The sequence below is a fragment of the Epinephelus lanceolatus genome, chromosome 12, assembly GCF_041903045.1.
Source record: "Epinephelus lanceolatus isolate andai-2023 chromosome 12, ASM4190304v1, whole genome shotgun sequence".
Classification (NCBI taxonomy): Eukaryota; Metazoa; Chordata; class Actinopteri; order Perciformes; family Serranidae; genus Epinephelus; species Epinephelus lanceolatus.
The window spans coordinates 9778175-9799403 of NC_135745.1; the positions used below are offsets into that span (position 1 = coordinate 9778175).

Genomic DNA, 21229 nt, shown 5'->3' on the forward strand with positions numbered 1-21229 from the left:
ATCTACCAAAGATCAGTCGGCCAGACTCCAGCTGGCCATTTCTACAATGAGTTACCATTGAGCTAGCAGCTGGTCAGCCATCAAATCAGTCAGTTAGTCAATGGTAACTTTTCAATGAACTCTTTTTTAATTAAAAGCCTTTGCTTCAGAGTCGATGTGTGGAAGAGGATTTATTGTATCCTCTCTGGGTGCACTCTGTCATTTTGTAATAATGTATATAGTTATTTTATGCATGACACTAACAGTTTAACAGCAGATTCACAGTAGAGGCTGACTAGGATGACACACACATACTCACAATGTGATAAAAAGCCTCATTGCTAATTTTACACGCAGCCTCATTCATGTTTCTGAGGCATTTGCAGTCAGCTGATTTGCACATGGATCATTTTATTTGTTGCGTAAACCTGCAAACATGCATAGACTGTGACACATAACACAAACAGGCTGTATGTAGATGACAGCACGCATGCATGGAACATAATGACAAAGCATTTATAGAATGTTTTGTAGACTATAAACTGAGTTTGCCTGGATGGCCCATAAAGTTTGAAGTGAATTTAATTGAATCATTTGAGGAGGACAGGAGGACTGAGCCTCTCCCTTTTCCATCCCTCTTATTGAATTCCTGTAAAATGTTTGATGTACCCTTGATTAATTTGGTGATGATAGCAATGATGCGCCTCATCAAAGACTTTAATTACAGAAATAAAACTCATTTTTACACAAAATGTTAGTTAAAGGATGATGATGATGTCCCCCAAGCAGCAGTTTGCTGCAGTGACACATGAATGTGCTCCAGCCACTTTTACAACCGCTACATCTGTTTGCCTTTCTGTCAAACAACTCACTGCGCTGGAAAATAACTTTACTGCATTATATCAGCCTCTAAATAGACCTATAAATTCCTAATGCTCAGTATTTGTAGTCTCAAAGGAGTTCTTGAGCTGTCCTCCATCAGCAGTGGCTGTCCCTTTAATCTCCACTGATGTCACTTTTTTTGCCAGCAGTCTAAGAATCAAAGGAAGAGACAAGCAGAAACTTTGCTTGTTTGCTGATGATTAAACAAGAGAGAATGAGAAACCACAGTGTGCCAGCGGTCAGTATCAACTGCATGGGAGAGATAAAGTCAGCAGCTAACGGCAAATGGAGTCACTCTGGATAAGCGCGTCGGAAAATAAAGCTTGACCAAAGTGAAAAGTCACTTGAAAGTACGGCAAGTGGCTCCTGTAGGCAGTGTAGCTGGTGATTGTGCATTATTTAAAATGTGATATTAAGCTTAGGGTGCCAAGCGAGTTTACTAGGTCAGGGCCTCTCGTGTCCAATATAGGCTCGTCTTGGGTGAGTATACAAGCATGCATGGGCGTACAAAAACACATAATGCAATGAAAGAATTTGTACTCCACGTCTGTTTCAGAGGGCTGCACACACTCTCGCACACATGCATACAAACCCAGATGTGTGCACAAAGCCAGGGGATGTTTTCCACAATTTTTGTTTGCCACTTTGGGTGTGTTTCATGTGGGTAGTGGAGCCTTTAGGGCAGCGAAGGGGCCTCATAAATTCATTATCACTCAGATGGCAAACACTGAGGGCTCCACTGAACCATCTGAGGTGAGAGAGTGGGGGGATGAGTGTATGTTAGTGTAGAAAGAGGAAGGTGTGTATTAGACAGTAATGGGGTGCCACAAGAGGGTCTCTACCTGTGAATTATAATATTCTTTCAGGCACACACATGTCCCAATCACTCCTGCTCCGTGATGGCATGCATGACCACACCTCCATATATCTGCATGTATGTATCATGGACAGTCTCACATTGGTAGACCTGCTCTGGGCTCATAACTATCTTCTTCAGTCACGCACACACAAACTAAAAGTTGTTGAGTGGCTTTTCTTCCGCATCATGACCAGCGTTCTCTATTGACACATTTTAATATTTCATCAGTTGTCTATTTTTAGATACCCATTGGAGGCATGTGCAGTCTGGAACACACACACAAACACACACACACACACACACACACACACACAAAACTGCATGCACAGTCCCAAATAGCTCCGTGCAACATGGTCACATACACACAGATTTACATGCACAGTGGCAAGCATCACCAGCATGAAGCGTGAAGACACTCGGTGTACTCGGTGTTGCTGTGTCGCACTAATCTGCTCAGCAGCTTGAGTATGGAGTGGATCTGCTGCTGCTGCTGCTGCTGCTGCTGTGTGTGTGTCTTGCAGGTGTGTGTATCTTGTTATATGTGCTATAAGGCTTCTTTTCATGCCTCTATGCATTTTGGGGGCATGTTAAGTAATGTCAATATGATTCTGTGCCAAATGGAAAGTGCTACCTTTTGCCTTTCTTTTGGACCACAGTGAGACAAATACCAACTGACCCTTCCACTGATTTATCATCAAAATTTTCAGTGATTTCCAAACAATAGGTCCTTGATTTCAGACAGTGGTAGACAAAAGCAAGCTTCTTAACTCCAGCCAGCAACCGTCAATTTTTCCATCTGAAATGACAACATCAACTGATAGCTGTTGTCAGCTGTGGTAAGCTAGCTAATTAAGCTAATGTTAGCTTCATGAGTTGGTCAGAAAACATTGTCTCTAGTTGACTTTTAAATGTTTCCATGCACTTGATGGTTACATACATACTATTGGGCCAAAAGCTAAAGATGTGTGATGGCTCTGACAAAAAGTCAGCATTCATGAACAGCAGCAGACATGAAAAGAAACAAAATTGTTTGTGTATGACAACAATAAAAATGTAAAATTAGGCTATTATTTCTTTGCAACATTATGTTTGACTTTTGATGCTACAAGTGAAAAGCTTTCGAGATGAGGGCTAACCAAGCAGCAACCTCTGGGGCTTGAAAATGAAGTCCAAGTGAAAGGGCCAAAAACTGCAGTTCCTCTAATGGCTGCTTGAGGCTGGCTCCAAGAACGAGTCAATCCCCACAGACCCCCATGTAAAAAATTTCAAATTTACAGCAGAAATAAGCATATTTACAGCCTGGTACTATAAACTTTGAGTAGGATCCACCCCCCGCTCCCCCACAGCTCCACCCTCTCGTCCAAAAATGATCACCTTTGGTCACCTCTGGCTGAAAAAGTTCAAGATGGTGACAGCGAAATTGCTGAACTTGACGTTTTAAATGGGAGTCCACAAATCAATGGGTGAAATCAGGGTCCAATACTTTAAACAGTCTATGGGACTAACCTAGGTGTTTGACAAATGTAACGCTATCTTGGGCAGGGGTCGCGTTAACCGGATATTCTCGGTCATTGACCAGAAAATCTGAAGGCCGTCGGTCATTTTGACCGGTTGCAATTACCACCCCTGCCCACTTGGTGGCGGAGTGCACAGTACTGCAGAGAAAAAGTCATTCATCTGCTTCACATAGCGTTGTTGACATAACGCCCTGGACACACCGGACGCAGAACCGAGGCACGGCGCCCAGCAGCGGAGGCAGTTTTCAGTCAGCGCCCATGTTAACCTATCTGACTGTCCACACAGGCCGCTGAGCAGAGCGGAGCGCCCGCGGAGTAGAGGCAGCGCTTCAGTTCGGCGTCTGGTCTATTTTTCACGGGATCCGCAGGCACTTCTTTCAAGCTGGATTGAGCGGATCGTACCAAACAGGAAGTCGGACACAGAAAAGACGAGAGAATCCGGCCAATTTTCAAAATAAAATAACAACAGCATGCACTGAGGAACATGAGGAGAAAATACCGTGTTTATAATTTAAAATAACACAACAGTGCATAACTGAACACATTTTTCAGTACCCTAATCACTTCATTACAATTTTAATTTTGTGTCACCAAGCCTACAGGCATAACTACATAACGAAGCCTAATGGCACAGGTGCGTGGATGTCTGTTCATCTTTTCGTTCATGTCCTTATTAATGCACACTTTATAACTTGCTTGTTGGATTTATTAAAAACGAACAAATGAAAACTAAATGTCTTTGAATATCTTTATTATCATTTAAAAACGAAAATTAAAATGACCGGTAAAAATAGATTCTGACCGGATTTTTATGACCCTGTCGGTCAAAATGACCGGCGACGAAAAAGTCTAGTGCAACGTCTGATCTTGGGTAGCAATGGCTGGGGTTGATGAAGTGTAAAACTCCCCAAATTTAATTAAGAAAAGAACGGAGCGACTAACATTAGCCTAAACTAACATGGAGGGCCCACCCCGAAACAGTGAGGAAATGCTATCCCACGCATTGGATGTGTTGTTCATGAACTTAATTTTTCTTAACATAACCTGTAACTCCACAAACTATTGACGTGCATCTTGGATTTGGCAGAAAGGTAGTGAGCCTAGTTAGCCAGACATGCTAACGTCTGCAGTTTATATTTAGTTAACTCTTGGTATTTTTTGCTTTTGGTTTTGAAATTGCAAAAAAGCCACCGCCCTTCATACTTTTTATATACAGAGTGTAATGTGGAGAAATCCAATAGGGTGGTGCAGGGATGATGTGTGTTTGTAGGCCAACCTGGAAGTTAGCATTGACCTAGCCTCCCTCGACAAAAAGCTGGATTTTGGATTGTTGCAGAAAATAAGCTCTATGGCAAAAGTTTATGATACTAACACATTCGTTTTTTAGCAAAACAATCTTCACAAATGAACACCACCATGATTATGAAGCTGATATGCAACTTCCAGAAGTAAAAAGCTAACGTTAGGCTATAAACATATTACACTACAGTATCATGACTTCAACATCGCTACCAAAATGAGACTGTAAAGCCATGTTTGGTGTGATAATGCTCTGTAGTCTCATTTAGCTACTTGTTAGCCAACGCCGTTTTAAGTAATCTAAAAGCTTTAAAATTCACCATTGAGGTATTTACTTATGTATTTATGTTGCAGAACAAAATGTAAAAGTCTCTTGAGCCTATCTTAACCCTTATTTAAAAAACAACAAAAAAAACATGCTGACTTTGAGATAAGAACGTCATTTCTGGGTTTTAGGACTCATTCCTGCAGCACTCTATGTTGCTAAGACAAGATTGGACTGCCAATGTTTAGGGGAGTGGTTCAGTGGAGAGTTATTTTAAAGCTAAATTTTTTGGGTTTTTGCTCTCTCTTCCTAATTTTCCTTTTATCTCTCCCTGCCTCTTGCTTTAACATTTGCCCTTTTTTCTACTCGTCCGATGGTCTGTTACATAACTGTTATTTAAACATCAAACAAAATAACTGTTCCTAGTTTTGCATGCCTGTGTGTGTGTGTGTGTGTGAGTGTGTGCATAAACAGTCTACAGCATGCAGGCCTTATATACTTATGTGTTTTTTCATGCCTGGTGATGATTCATGCCTCATGTGTGATTATATATGCATGCCTGTCTATGTGTGCACATTTATGGCTTTATGTGCCTGCGCTGTATAATTGTGTGTGTGTGTGTGTGTGTGTGTGGTGTGTGTGTGTGTGTGTGTGTGTGTGGGCCTCCCCTATCTGCACTGTGAACAGCAGGCCAGCTGACACCTCAGCGAGGTTGGATTAGCATATCAAACCACTGGCACGACTCCGCATGTCTCCTGACAGCTACTTTTCTCCCATGGGGTCGCCTATACAAGAGACATGGGTATCATCCCTGGGACCAAATGAAAAAGGATGAGAGTGGAGCAGAGAGGCACGGGGAATTGTTCAGATTCTCACTGACAGCTATTATAAACAACTGCTCTGTCCTCTGAAACTCTGTCAAACTCTCTTAGTCAAGTAGCCATTCTGTTTAGGCTTTTTAAAACTGCACTGATCATATGAACAATGGATCAAATGACTACAAGTAATGTGACAGGAGTCATTCATAGTGATGAACTCTCAGAGGATTGTAGCCCAACTCTGAAGTTCCCCTCAGCTGTAGAGAGTGTTTTAGCATCTTTCAGCCCTTTGTTTTAATTTTTTGGTCTGCAACTACTGGTTGGTTCAGTGTCAACACTCTCACCAGGCTTGTATCAGCAGGCAGCTGTTTAAGTAAAAACCTACCTACCCAGCAAAAAATGGCACACAAAATTGGTGACTAGGTGGTAAAGATAGTGGAGCATTTAGCTACTAAAAAGCCAAATATTTCTGTCAGAAGTCAGCAGAGACTAAAAGAGAGCACCGGACTAATGTTCATAATATAGATGAACACTAAGGAAATGAATGCCAAGGTTGCTCCAAGTCTGCTTGATGTGTTAATAGGCAACTTTTTGCTAGCACATGTCCTGTATGAACCTTTTAAGGCGATAATATGTCCTTGTTGTGTTTGCAGCTTTTTGCACTGCCCTCAAGTGGCTAAAAATCAGTTAGTGTAGGTTTACATTAAAGCTTTAACTTATAGCCCAGGCTTTGATTTGATTCAATCGCTGAACTCAACTAACACTAAACAGAGAAAGGTGGGTACACTTTTGTTTTGTAGCCAGCAAAGTAGCAAAAGCAAGCATAGTCAATGCCAGTTTGAATTTCCTATGATAACAAAGGCATGACCCTCCCTACCCTCTGATTGGCTTGGACTTGTTGCCTTCATTGGATGAATTGGTGAGATTTAGACAAGAGGAGTGAGATATAGGGTTAGGGTAAGAATTACAGGGTAAGCCAAACAGAGGCAGAGTAATGCTGGGCATACCGCTGCTATCCTCGGAAACGTAAATTCACATACCCAACAACAAGTTGCAGGAGGATGAGAAAAATGTGTTGTCAGTTAAAGTAGGGTCTTCATTTAACGAACGAAGTTAGCAGATGGTGAGCAATGTACTTCATACCACAATATTCGCAACTTTGGATTAATTTTTATCAAAAGCCCTTTTGAATATTTTCATCAGTTAGGGACCCATCCACCCAAACCTGCCTCCTTACTTTGTTTTCTTTACTCCTGTCATTGCATTGGTCATGTGGTCGCAAGCTTCATGATTACGTGGGATATACATGACTTACTGGCTCATGATTATGTGGGTTATAAACGAATTGTGGTGCATTACTTTTGTAGGTATGTGTAGTAACAGTGCATGAGAACAGCCTGGTTTATTTGTAGCCACACCTGGCTAGTAAAATGGGCTCAGCGTTTAATGGGGGCTTAGCTTTTAATTGACGTTTTATGGTAATATAAATAAAGTTCAGTTTTGCTTTTGTATTGCCAACTATTGGTTCAGACTAAATCCAGGTTGTGAAAGCCTCTGCATGTAGTCTTCAACATTCTGTGTCTGGCAGCAGAACCTGGGAAAAATCTTGTGGAGCACAGAAAAGGAGGATTTGTTTTTTAAAGACTATTTTGAGGGCTTTTAACCTTTAACATAGGACAGCTTGAGAATGACTACCCAGTGAGCTAGAGGTCACCCCAAGGATTTATGTTTGAAGATTTAAAGAGCCTTTGGTATTAACTTACGTATGGTAGTTAGTAGGGGCATAAATATTCAGCATGGGTAAACAGACAAAGAGAAATAAAATCTCATCAACAGAAAATCCAAGACAGGGTGCAATCATGCCGGACACACTTGCAGACAAGTGGTATAGATCACAACTCTTGTACATTATACTTGTATTTAAAATTATTTCATATTGTCAAGTAGCACTTCTGGAAAATGTGATGAAATCTAATGAAAGACAACCTCTTATTCAGCCTTTGGGCAGAGCATGCTAATTAGAGCAAGTACTTGAGTGAAAGAATTTATCTCACAGGCGTGATTAAATTTAAAGAAAAAAAAGGTGTAATTGGCTTCTTTTTACTATTTATTCTAAAAAGGACTGAGGACACTCTTTTCAATGCTGCATTGCTCACTAGTTCTTCGGTGCAGACTGACTTTGTGAACAGCATTGTGAATTCACACATATTCAACAGGTTAATCAGCAAAAACCTGGAGACCCCAGCTCTGCAGAATATCCATCCCCGCTAGTCTTTGATTGCATTTCAACTATTCTCTTCCAAGCTATCCTTCTCGTCTGTCCCAGTAAAGAAAACTAGCAAGAAACTTTTTTTCATTCTCCTTTAAAGAAAGCCCTCTTAATCATGACATTGGCCTTACTGTCTCCTGTAGCAGTGTCCTGCGAGTCCAAGATGCCTGATTCCTGAAGCGATCGGATGCAGGAGTCCACCAGCTCCAGGCCTGTCGTCAGCTCCTCCTCTATGTCCTTCTGTCCATCTACATGTGCACAATCAAGAGAGAAAAAAAATACCAGTTAAAGCAAAGACACAGCTTCTTCTGGTCTCTCTTTACTTCTGCACTGCAGCATTAGGACCTCAACCACATTTAGTAGTTGGTCCTGCAAAAACAAATATGTGTGGGTTCCATCTGACATCCCCACCCACCACCACCACAACCCATTCCTCCTGTTCTCTATCCATTGTGTGCACTCATTCACCTATGATGGGCACCCACAGACCCATCATGTACAGAAGCCTGTTCACAGCATGGAAGCTTCATTCCATATTGCCTGGAACTCCAGATACCAACCAGGGATGATGGGATTCCATCCTGCCCTATGTTTGCAGTGTAACTAGAATATATGCCTTGTAAATACTACATCAATGTGAAGCTATTATTATGCAGATATTTTCTGTGTTTTAAAAATCTGTGAACATGTGGGCAAAAAAAAAAATCCAAACAATTTAAAGAACACGTAAGGCACCAATGTGCTGAGTGAATGAGTAATCCCATTGCAATTAATGCAAGGTGGCCAGTCCTGGTTTATGTTAGAGTTGGTTGAAAACCCTGTGCCTCTCATACGGACGCTAAAGGACATCCCCACTGCAGTGTCCAAGCGGTTTATTTTGATGCCTCGGGAATGAGACCAGGCTGCAACATTAGTGGTCAGGCTGTTCCAATGCACTGTTTGTACATATACCTACAAAAGGTGATGCACCACAATTTGTATATAACCCGCATAATCAAGAGCCAGTAATCTAAGCATAATCCATGTGATCAGGGCTATGATCACATGACCAATGCACTGACAGGAGTAGAAGCAAGTACATTGGCAGGTCAGGGTGGTGGATGCATCACACACACAGGACTTTTCCCCTGTGTTAAGAAACATGTGAAACCAAAATTTATCCTACGTAACTTTACTTACCTAAACCTTAAGATGCCCACCCATGTTTCTTTTACCTAAACCTAACCTACACTACCAGCTTTTTGTTAAGTACATAACATCATTTGTGCTGTACTAACTCGTTCGATATGATTCAAACTGTTGTGTGTGCATTTTTGTAGGATATCATACGAAGCGTTGAATTAGCATACGCTGCAGTGGTAACTGCCGTATGAGCACAGTGCAGAGTGGGGACAATTACCTAGCCTGCAGGACAGGGACTCAGATGTGCTAAAGTGTACGTGCTGCCGCACCCTCTAACATAAAACTGGACTCTTAAAATTGGCTCTGATCATTTGAGCTATGGTAATTCGTGGCACATATTCTATGCGACTTCTTGTGTGCCAACGGACACAGTAAACCTATGGCATTTCAATGCTTCCCCCCACTTTGGCTTATCATTCCACATCCCACACATCAAAATACATTTAGACCTAAACCATGTAAGATAGAATTCATTCTCATTCAGCTGCTGATTAGCAACTAAAGAAGTGGCCTCACTCATGTCTCATCACAGAGCTATGTGTAAGGATAAATCTCAGGTCAAGGTTAAAACCTAGCTGATAATCCAGCAACAAATCTTGGGAATGGTGGGATCTAGGTCTTTTGGGCCGCGCCTTGTACTTAGATACCAGGTCGTTTGTCTGTCAGAGCGAGGCTGATAACATGCCCAGTGTCTTCAAGTTAGAGAGGGCTGCCAAGGGGGATAAAACTTAAAAATGAGTCTGAGGAGCAACATTAATCTCTTACCGAGAGAGAGATGGTAATAGTGGAGGCCTTTTGAGTGGATTTAGGAGGCTGATTTTATTGACTTCGACTGACGCAATTGCAGACTGATGATGTTGATGCTGTTGGTGAAACATTTCCAGTGCTGTCTGTGGCATTACGTTGGATTTACTCTCACCCTCACACACACAAGCCAAAACTCATTTTTAAACCTGCTTGATCCAGAAGTGATGGGTTTTTAATGATTTGTGAGTGATGACAAGATCAAGAAGCCTGATTGGAGTGAGCTGGGGTTTTCCTTTTTTCGTGACAGAGTAAATTTAGTTTCTCTGAGGCCCAAGCAGCCGGCCTTCAGTGCAACAGATGGATGAAGACCACAGCAGAAACTGCAAGCCTTTGCTATGAAACATTTGGACCGCAAACCTTTAGTCACCGCTTTGTTGGCAGAGGTCGCCAACCCTGCACTCAGACAATCAATCTGCCCACAACACCCTATACATCTCAACATGACTGACAAAGAGGCAGAGAGGGAGACCTAAGTGTCATGCCTGGGCGGTGTTTTTCAACTAAAATGCTGTCAAAGAAGTTGTCAAGCCCTGAGAGGTGTCTTCATTTGACTTTCAAATCATCATACTCATTGACTCTTGTTTTCTCCTTTATGGAAAACACTTCCCATCTGGCTGTTCAAACAAGTTAAACTAAATACTGAGAATTATTTGCAAATGCTGTTTGACCTTTACTCAACTGTCAGACGGGGTGAGGGAATTTTTTTTTGGAAGAAGCCTTTTTTATCTGCGTCTCAGTGCAGAGAATGAGTTTGATTGAGCATTTTAAATGCTGCAGCCACCATAGTTAATATACAGGATTGCAACAATATATTGTTTGTGCACAATGGGGGATTTTATTTATTTTATTTTTTTACAATGGCTACCATAACACAAAGCACAGTCAGCAATGTGCAGTGCTGGAATGCAAACAATAAAGTGTCAGCCAAAATGTACAGTTAGAGAGCATTTTAGAAGAAATATTACCTTGGTTGTTCCAGCGAAATTTCTCATCTGCTGAGCTGCAAGAGACAAACGACACAAAGCAAACAGGGTTAGAAATATGAGCAGCAATTGACATTTTACATGAACTTTTGTTCTTGTTTGTTGGTGCACTTGCAATGTAACAGCATTTTCATCAGCCTTGCATGCTACAAACCGTCTCATTTTCCCATCAAGATCCACTTTATAGTAAAATAAGAATACAATGAAAAAATACCGGTCTGAGTAGCTTTAGATCACTGCTTATATATTATACAGCTACTATATTATTTCATGACTGAAAGCAAAGATGAATCACTAACTTTTAGGAACATTACATTAACATAGTCTCCTTTGCTAGACAGAAAGTCACAAAACTCCCATTTGAATGTCTTGCAGTTTAATTTAACCTTGCTTAGGGCAATCATTATGTACTTTGTAAAGTTTTCAACAATTCATTCTTAATTTTCATTGGATTCTCATAAATTTGACATTAAGGGTACATCATAAATCTCAGGTACTTCAATTAACAAGCATTTTTAACTGCTATGTGATAACGTCATTGCTCACCACCTGTTTCTTGCCTTCCTTATGCCTTTAGACTAATACCTGTTGTCGGCAGCTGTCTGCATGGGCAGACCCTAAGTGACTAGATCCTGTTCCCCAAGCCCTGTATGCTGCTGCTTTACTGTCTGAGATCAGCTCTTTTGCTGAGACCGCCTATGACTGAAGCACCTAAAACATGAATAAAAAAATAATTTTGTTTCAAAGTTACTCAATAATTGTCAATAACTGCCATCTAAATGTGTAACATTTTGGTATTAAAGCACTCATTAACAAACCCCAACACAAACTGACAACTTTTTGTAAACAGAATCAATTGCGCTACGGTGCATAATTATCTTTTGGATTGCTGCCATGTGTTGCAGTTCTCAGCTTGTGCTTTGATACATTATTTACATCGATATCAGAAGATAACTGAGACATCTGACCTGTAATGACTACTTTAAAGCTGAGATGAGCACAGTTTTACAGAGACTAGCTCTCATTTAAGGGGACATGTAACCCAGGTTAAAAAACCAACAACCATTTAGCTAATCCAAGAACGCTCCCAAGGTATTATTATGCAGGTTAGGTGAGGTCACTTCCTCTTCTCCAAACTCCAATCTGCCAATCTGGCTGTTCAGTAAGTTGAATCAGAGATATTGGATAAAGTGAGATACCCCACTCAGCTCACTTCCTGATTCAGTGACATCAGCGCCACGCCCCCGTAGGAGACTTGCGGCAGCTCTGAATGAATTGTCGTCAATGAGGAAAATGAACATGATCACAATTTATGGTCAATTCTTTTGCCCTATAGTCCTCCTCGCCCTATAGGGTTGAGGAGAACAGGCTCTGATTGGAGGGAGAGCTAACCACGCCCACTTAGGAGACAGGAAGAGTAACCGATTTCTTAACATTGGATAAGCCTATGGTGGGGTATCTCCTTTATCCAATATCTCTGGTTGAACTGATCTGAACAGAGCATTTCTAAACACATTATGCTCCTTTACTCCTCTGCATTTAGCAGTGACTTGTGTCTATATGGTTTGTTATTAATCAGCTTCAACTAGCATATCGTTAAGCACGCTATTGTGTTTGTATGTGTTAATTAGTCCCTGCTAGCTTAGTGGGTAGCACTGCATTGTGTATGTGTGCACATTAGGGATGTAACGATATGGAAAATTTGATATCTCGATTAAAGTGACCAAATTATCACGGTAAATGATAATATTGTGATATTTTTTTAAGCGCTGTAAAATGTCCAAAAAATAGATACATTAAAATAACTTCAATAAATCTTGTAGCTTCCTTATCATACTAAAATGTTAACAGCCAAAATCTTATATTAAAATGAAATTTTCACATTAAAGGGGCAAGGGATTGGCACAGCAACAGAAAATTTTATTTTAAATTAACAAAATATGTAAACACATTACAGGAGCAAAGCTTATTTGTCTGGTGCATTTTAACAGTCAGCAAAATATATAAACAATTTATATATTATTTATTTATTAGCACGAGAGGAAAAATATATATAAAACAAAACAATGCAAGAGTAGAACAAAAGACATACAATATATAGAATAGATATCACAAATGTGCAGGAGAAACCAAAAAAACCCTAAGGGCAATGGTCATCATTACACAGAATAATTCACATATTAGAAGTGTGCATGTGAGTCAGATTACCTATATGAGAAAAGGAGTGCATGCTCTCGGTCAAAGGTTAACACGGCAGCGTTTTATGTTGACCCCAGACTTTGGGCGTTTAGTTGGGGGGGGGGGGGGGGGGAAATGTCCTGAGTGCCACTATCACCACCTTCCGCCAAGTTTTCATTCTTTGTGTTTACACATGGTACGCATTCATGCAGCGCCTGCATCGCGAGACTTGAATGAGGCTGTTATTACATGTCCTGATAATCCACCGCGAAATTTACTGTAATATCGGTAATCGTTACATCCCTAGTGCACATGACTCAAGGCAATTAGCGATTTAAACGAAAAAGGTTAAACATTAAAACTGCATGTGATATGATTAACCTGTACCTGTTCAGGTAAAAATGTTAGCCTTAACTCAAAGGTGTCTTTGATTTGAACATGATCTTGAGATGATCTTTGATGGCGAGCTACCCACAACACCTGGATTCCCCTCCTTCTACAGTGTGTGTGGTAGGATTGACTGAATTAACTGAACTTTGGTCTAAAGCTGAGGACATTTTATTTAATTTAAAGGCCTATATTTGTGTTTTGTGTTATTTATTTCAGAAAGAAATATTACTACATCTTATTTAGAATTTACCCTTGTGTCCTGTCTGTGGTGTTCATACACTTGGCACCCAACCTACAGTCTTCTGTATATTTAGTCCATAACCTTTTTCTTTAAATCTAGCTCATCCCATTTGTGACAGACAGTTTACACCAAAATCAGAAATACATGTTTTCCTTCTTAGTGCTATTTATACATCTAAATTGTTTTGGTGTGAGCTGCCAAGTGTTGGAGATATCAGCCATAGAGATGTCTGCCTTCTCTCAAATATAATGGAACTAGATGGCACTTGCCTTGTGGTGCTCAGAGCGCCAAAAAAATACATTTGAAAAACTCAACAGCAATGTCTCTTTCCAGAAATCATGACCTGGCTACTCATGGTCAGAGCAGTTCCATGTACTGTAGGAACTATTTTCTTTCTACCCACTACACTACACTACACTACACTACACCCACCAACCGTATTACTGCGCAGAAGCAAGTGTGCATCTACTCATGGGGGAAAGGCTTGTGACAGAACGAGATGCAAGTATTAATGGCATCATCCTTGGCTGAGCTGTAACATTAACTAGCAGTAGATGCATGCTTCTTCCACACTACGGCGGGTGCACTTTGGTAGAAAGAAAATAGTTCCTACATAAAACTGTTCACAACAAGGTCTGTGGATTATCTTGAGAAACTGGGTCATTATTTCTGGAAAGAGACATTGCTGTTGATGCAAATCTACACTGTGAAATAGAACTTTTAACAGCCAGTATTTATATATTTAAGAGAAGGGGAAGAGAAATAGCATCCTTCCAGCCTAACCATGAATTGTTAATGGGTGTTTCCTCCAGATGGAGCTTCTCTGACATATGTCCAATACGGTTTACTGCCATAGATCCACATCTTATTATTCCTGGGCTGCAGGGTTTACCTCTCACCCTGTGTATAGAGGAGGAGTTTTAATTTAAATGTCTGTCAAATCATTTGACAGGCGATGCACTGCTGTAAAAACTTCCTGATTGGATTTCTAAAAAATGTAGCAGCCCAGTCAGTTAGCCTCATCATGTCTCAGACTTATTTTGTCTTTTTAGTGAATGTAACACACACAGAAAATTAAAGGATCACCAGTAAATCTTTACTAATATGTTCACTATGAATCCATGTCAGCAAGATTTACTTAAAAACAGCCTCAAAGACTAGTAGGCTACAGTACAAACTATAAGTAAAACCTGCTGTCTGCAGGTTAGATGGTCTGTTATTTTTTAACAGGTTAACCATCACACCACCTCAGTTCAACTGGCTAAAGCTACGAGCAGGAAAATCAATACAAGCTTACATTACCCACCCAATTACAACCCAAGCCATGTAAGTTCACCTCAGGCACAATCCAGTACAGATATCTGATTGCCAGCTCATATAGCAGATCAGTGCAGTGTGACACAATCTAAAGATCTACACACTGTATATATATATATATATCATACACTCTTAGTTAATAGTTTGAGACACTTTACATAAAAGCCTCACAGCTAAGTTGTGTTTGGTGCTCCTCTGATGAGCACTTGATTTGAGATTTCCTAGGAAGCGATGCATCCACTTCTGAAACCTGTTAAATCCAACAGCTTTAAGTGCGTCAAGCGCCACATTTAAATGCGATTCATATCCACTATATAAATAATGATGGGGTTTTCATGCATGATTAACATGCTGCTATCTACAGGCTGAAAGAAAACCCAAGTTTTCAGTCACAAGAGTAAAGCATATGATGAAGCAACCTTTCATAGGAATAGTGTGGAAAATTTGCTTTCTCATCAAGAGCTACATGACAAAATTGATACCACTCTAATGTCCGTATGGTATATGAAGCTAATTAGCTTAGCCTAAAGACTAGAAGGAAAGAAACAGCCTGGCTCTGTCCAAAGTTATGAAATACTACCAACTACCAATTTACAATTAAAGGAGCTGTATAAGACATTCAGAACATTGATATGGCAGGAAACAGCTATTTGCTATGTAAAGATAATGTGGAGTAATGGCATCCTGAGCAAAGAATTAAGTCACGCTCACTTTGTGTTTGTTGTAAGCCCAACCCCATAACAGTATAGTATGAAATAAATAGTAAGTAAGATATTAGGGCTGCTCAAAAGATTCCTTGAGAAAGTCACTGATGCAAATGGCACAATGAGCTTATGCTGTGAATATGTGACATGAATAAGGCACCTCATAATCATACATCCATGGTTAAAATAGAATCTGTGATTTGATAGCACTTATTACAAAATGACAAAGAGAGAAAACATAATGAGGGGCGACAAGAGAAGACAGGCCAGAGAAAACAACAGAAAGTGTCCAGAGTTTGGGATTATTTCAAGATGAAACAAAATGAAAACTGTCCAGTGTATCTATTGTAAAACCAAACCAAATCAATACTTCAGCATCTCAAGCCACAACAGGACAGACTGAACAAATACAAAAACTCGGCTGTAGCTGAATAGTGCTTTTTGCTTAGGAAGGTTCCTGACTGAGTAAAATGACGCAGAAGTATCTGCCATGAGAAGAGCTGTTCGAATTCTCTTAATATTAAAGAAAGGTGCTTCAATGCTTCCTTCATAGTCTCCTTTAGCATAGACCATCCTTTATGAAAGGAAAGGAGATAATGGTGTCCCAGAGTTACTTGCAGCAGCAGCATTTAAAGCAACATGCCATATCCACCATTCTTTGGGCAGTCAACTATGTTGTCAAGTTAAACATCCACAGCCTGTATGAGCAATTACATCAACATGACAGGTGTTTACTTAGTTGCGTGGTGGTTCTTAAGCCATTACATGTTGGTCTGTAGATCAAATATATCACATTTATATTTGTATTGATTATTATGTGCTCATTCTGTTGTTATATTTTATTATATTTAATATGTATTCAATGTTACTATTCACTGTTTTCTTTAATGGAGCCACTCAATGAAAATAACATATTTCATGAGTCTTAAAACCAAGAAATGAGTTAGTATTTTACTATTTACAGTTGTCTTGTCTTAAAGTCAATGGGTTTTTGAATGGATTTTTGGTTAGATGCCTGAAATAAGGTATGTGGTTAATGTAAGCCTTAGAGACTTTTATGTTTTGTTCTATGACATAAAATACATTAGTAAATACCCCACTTGTGAACTTTAAAACTTCTATGTGTCTTAAAAAAGATGGTTGCTAACAACCTTAACAGGAAACATGTGTTCCAGATGTCAAGGTAAAACCTTGATCTCAAGAGGGGGGGTGTGACACGACTGTCTTGGAGGTTGTTCCAGCCAGCCTCATCAGGCAGCTGGCTGACATGGGAGGGCTGTTGCCTTTATTAGGCTCGTTCTGGGCCTTCCAGGCTATAAAAGCTGCACTCTTCCCACGTACAGCAGACGTCCACCCTGCATCATTGCTTTTTGGTTTGCACCTTCAACACCTCCACAGCAGACCTGACACACATCCATGCGTGGCTTTTATTACTGGCTTTGCTGACCTACACACTCCATTGGTAAGTTGGGGTTACATCGGATTTAGCAAGCATGGTGAAGCTTGTGAAAAGGAAAAGCTTGGGAAAAGTGAAATAAAGTACATTGTATATAGTCTGATTGAGTAGAGCCATTTTGTACTGTATTTAGTAAAGTTGCTCTAGGTTTTCTTTTTGTTTTCCACACACACACTGCCTTGCACCCACACGCATATTTCATTACTGACTATACACATTCTTGTTTGATTTAACTTGTGTTTTTGTCAGTAAATTATCATTATTGTCAGCCAGCTTGTTTGTCCCACATTTTTGTCTTTTGAGCCAGGCTGAGACTGCAGAACATCATCCTGCCAAGTCGCGCTGTTGACCTGCAGAAAAACATTATCCCTGGGGCACTCTGTGGATTGTTTTGTACCTTTTTGAGCAAGTGATTCTGACACACCGTTCGACTCAGAAACCAACACCAAAGTGCAGAAGGTGAGGCTAATGCACCTAGTCTGCTACAATTGCTGCCGTGTTAAAACCTACAGGAAGATCCAAGAGATAATAAAACATTTATTAAGAAAATTATCTCAAGTGCAACTCAGTCTTACACAATATGTGTAGTAGGGGGGTCCCTGCTCCATCTCTCTTTAAGCTAAGGGGTTTCTTGCCATGAACAGTAAAGACCCCTGGCTTAAGGGTCTTATCACCAGTTTTTTTTCAAATATTGATCAGTGAATGCCATGTAGCAATAATCTCTCTTGTCAGCATTGGCGCATGTTTCAAAATGAAAAGCATTTTGGTATGAAATCCTCCATATCTGTAACCCAAAGCCTTCGCAGCTAAACCTAGCAATGAATGCTATTCAGTCCCTGCAGACACAGAACAGATGCTATTAAATCATCCCATTGATTACCTCCATTCTGTGTGTGTATGTGGTGTGTGACGGATTGCGAGGGGGAGCCAAGCGCTACATGTTAATGGGACCCTCTGTCAGCAAAGCAGACTCCTCATTCATCAGGCGTTATTATACCAAACAATACACCTCCACATGTGCACACACACACACACACACACACACACACACACACACAAGCTATAAAACAGCACACATTTGCTACGCAAAGGGGGCAAATACATTCTACAAAGCCAGGGAGCGGAGAGAGACTGAACCCGGGTGTCTTGGAGGATGGAGTTTGTTTATATCCGACACACACCTTGGATGGAACAGGATGATGAGGATTATTGTCTGGGTTCAGACAGCCAGTACTGATGACAGAGGCTGAGTCAATGTTTTCTTAAAGGGCAGGACAGACTGGTCCTCATGCTCTTTTCCTGCATTTGGTGGTGTCAAAATGTTGCCTCGGTGCTCTTGAAAATACCTGGGCAAAAGGCAAATTTGTGTTATTTATCAATGCCCAGGATTTGATGTAGGTAAAACTAAATGTAAGCTGAGTGCTCACATAGAAACCTCGTTGGAAATTGCAAGGAAACAGGCCAAGTGGTGTTATCATCAAGTGGTTGCATCAACAGGGGCTAGAGCTGGAATATAAAACAGTCCGGAGGGTTTCAGATTTCTGTCGGAGCTGGGGGGAAATACAGGAATGTGCTCACATTATCAGTGAGATCAAAACAGACCAGAACAGACTAGACAAACCTAGATAAGACTGGAGGAAAGCAAAAGAGAAGATATAACACAATATCTTGGAGGAGAAAAGGCTAAACTAGACTACACTATAGCAGAACAATTCTCAGTCTAACACAGTTGGATTGGATCATGACTCAGAGTCAGAGTGCAAACCCTGGGGGGAAAGAGACAATGTGGGGCCATGTTCACAAATATTCTTAGAATACTTTCAGAGTGCTTCTAACCTAGCCTAAAAAACAGTAAGGAGTCCTAGCTCAGGAGTGATTTAGGAAAGTTCTCAGAACAACTCTGAGCAAGGAAGGGACAGAAACTTTGACCTTAATGAGGGGGTGTAGCTGACCCTGTTGTCAGGCATGATGTATTCCTTTAACAGATGTGATTGGTTTTTGTAGACACACAGTTTTGTGAGCCTGCAAGGTGTAGACACCCACTTGAAATGAACTGGGATCATTTTATTTCTGACATTATATCATTATTGTTTTTGGTGGGAAATGTGTGTGTCCCTAAAGAGATCAACCACAAACATTATCACTGCACCATCTAATCATATAGCATTTCAATTACTCCCTACTTTCATGTACTCACTTTGACATAGTCTAAACAAACCATCAACATTTTGAGCTAGTTCGGTAGATATCATATGAACTTTTGTATGTGCATTTTAATGAGCTATATGAACTACTGTATGTGTATTTTCAGAAGATATATGAACTGTTACATGTGCATTTTTGAAAGATATATAAACTGTTGTATGAGAATACGTTGTCTATGTTAATATGCTGATGCTGACATGCCCAGTACCTCAGCAGATAGAGCGGGCTTTCCATGTATAAGGAAATGTCCTTGCTGCATCGGCTACAGTTTCTATTCCAGCCTGCGGCCCTTTGCTGCATCTCATCCACTCTTTTCCCCTTTCACACCTATAACTGTCCTATCAAATAAAGTCAGATAAGTCAAAATAATAATAATATTTAAAAATAAACAAAAAAACATGCTGATGTTTAGCAGGTATAATACCATTATAAAATTTACCATCTTAGTTTAGCATGTTGGTATGCTAAAGTTGGCAGGGAATAGCATTAGTTATGCAATATTTGGTATAAACCAAAGTGTTGGACCAACTGAAATGTTGACCTGGTAATGGTACCAAAGTTATCAAAACCCATTGTGAGAGGGACAAGAGTGCGTGTATCAAATTTCATGGCAGTCCATCCAGTAGTTGTTGAGTTGTTTCACTCAGAGCCACAAATGTCACCCTCATGGTTCCGCGAGATGAAAAGTCAGGGGATCACTAAAGTCCTTTAGAGTCATCCTCTGGGGAACGTGGATGTCTTTACAAAATGTCATGAAAATCTATCCAGTAGTTGTTGGATTATTTTTCTCAAAACCACAAATGTCAACTTCATGGTGTGGTGCTAGATAAAAAATCAGGGGGATCACAAAAGACATTGGGATTCATCCTCTGGGGATCATGAATGTCTGTACAGCAATTCATGGAAATCCATCCAACAGTAAGATATTTCAGTCTGGACCAAAGTGGTGGACCAACTTCATGTAATTACTGACTCATCACTCGCAATCATTTGAGGCTTTTTCTGTTTTATATTATTGTAGGATCAGGATGAATAGCTTGTGGTTCTCTGAAATGCAGATTTGGACTGCTAGCTGAGCCGCAGCCTTCCTCTTCCTCTCTTCTTTCTCTCCCCTTCCTCTGTGCAAACACACTACTCCTCCTCCTCCTGGCAACCAGGTACATCTAATCAGACCTCAGTATCCGAAACAGCTCATTGACCTCTTGGCCCAGGAAACACAGCGAGTTCGTGTTTTTTCCAGTTGAATCTCCATGGCGCGTCAATGGGATGTGACAGTATAATTAGTGGACCGAGAGAAAGGACTAATTGACAGCGTGATCAGCTCGCCTGCTGCAGGTCACGCCATGGCATGGCACTTCATCACCGCTAATGATATAATGTTGTGTGCATGTGCATGCAGTTGTAAGTGTGGCTTAGTTTGTGTGTACAGCCTATGGGTCTTGCATGCGCACACATCAACTCTGGTTTTTGTGTTTGAATGTGTAAAGCTCAGACATAAGAGTTAGATCAGTAGCTGGAGACCAGCACTAGGCTTTAGATATGATTTCTGTATCAAAAACAGCTTCAGTGCTGTCTAACACGTTATTGTACTCATTCTCTGCTGCTTTTGTATTCATAAAATCCAAACATGTTACATTATCTTGTATAACATTATCCTAAGTAAAAGACAATGTTGTTTACTGAAACTTAGCAACAATACTGTTTTAGGCTATTTTCAACCCTGTCTTGTTTAGTATGGCAATCATACTCACAAGCTGGACAAAACAACCACACCAGGACGCACTAGAGCTCACGGCTCAGTCACAAACAAATTCTGGGGCTGGGGTGCGTGTTTATGTTCCCTAAACCCTGTTTCCTCAACCATGTCTTTCCTCAATC

At 40.5% G+C, this 21229-nt stretch overlaps 1 protein-coding gene across 10 annotated transcripts in view; it reads right to left on the reverse strand.

Annotated features, from left to right (window-relative positions):
• The window catches only part of ctnnd2b (catenin (cadherin-associated protein), delta 2b), a 218064-nt gene that overhangs the window by 101153 nt on the left and 95682 nt on the right, over window positions 1-21229 (reverse strand). For all 10 annotated transcript variants that reach the window (XM_033650653.2, XM_033650660.2, XM_078172937.1 and 7 more), the window contains 2 exons: window positions 10843-10877; window positions 8020-8136 (listed from right to left, as the gene is read on the reverse strand). In XM_033650653.2, the coding sequence (XP_033506544.2) occupies window positions 8020-8136; window positions 10843-10877 (152 nt within the window). The remainder of the gene's footprint in view (window positions 1-8019; window positions 8137-10842; window positions 10878-21229) is intronic.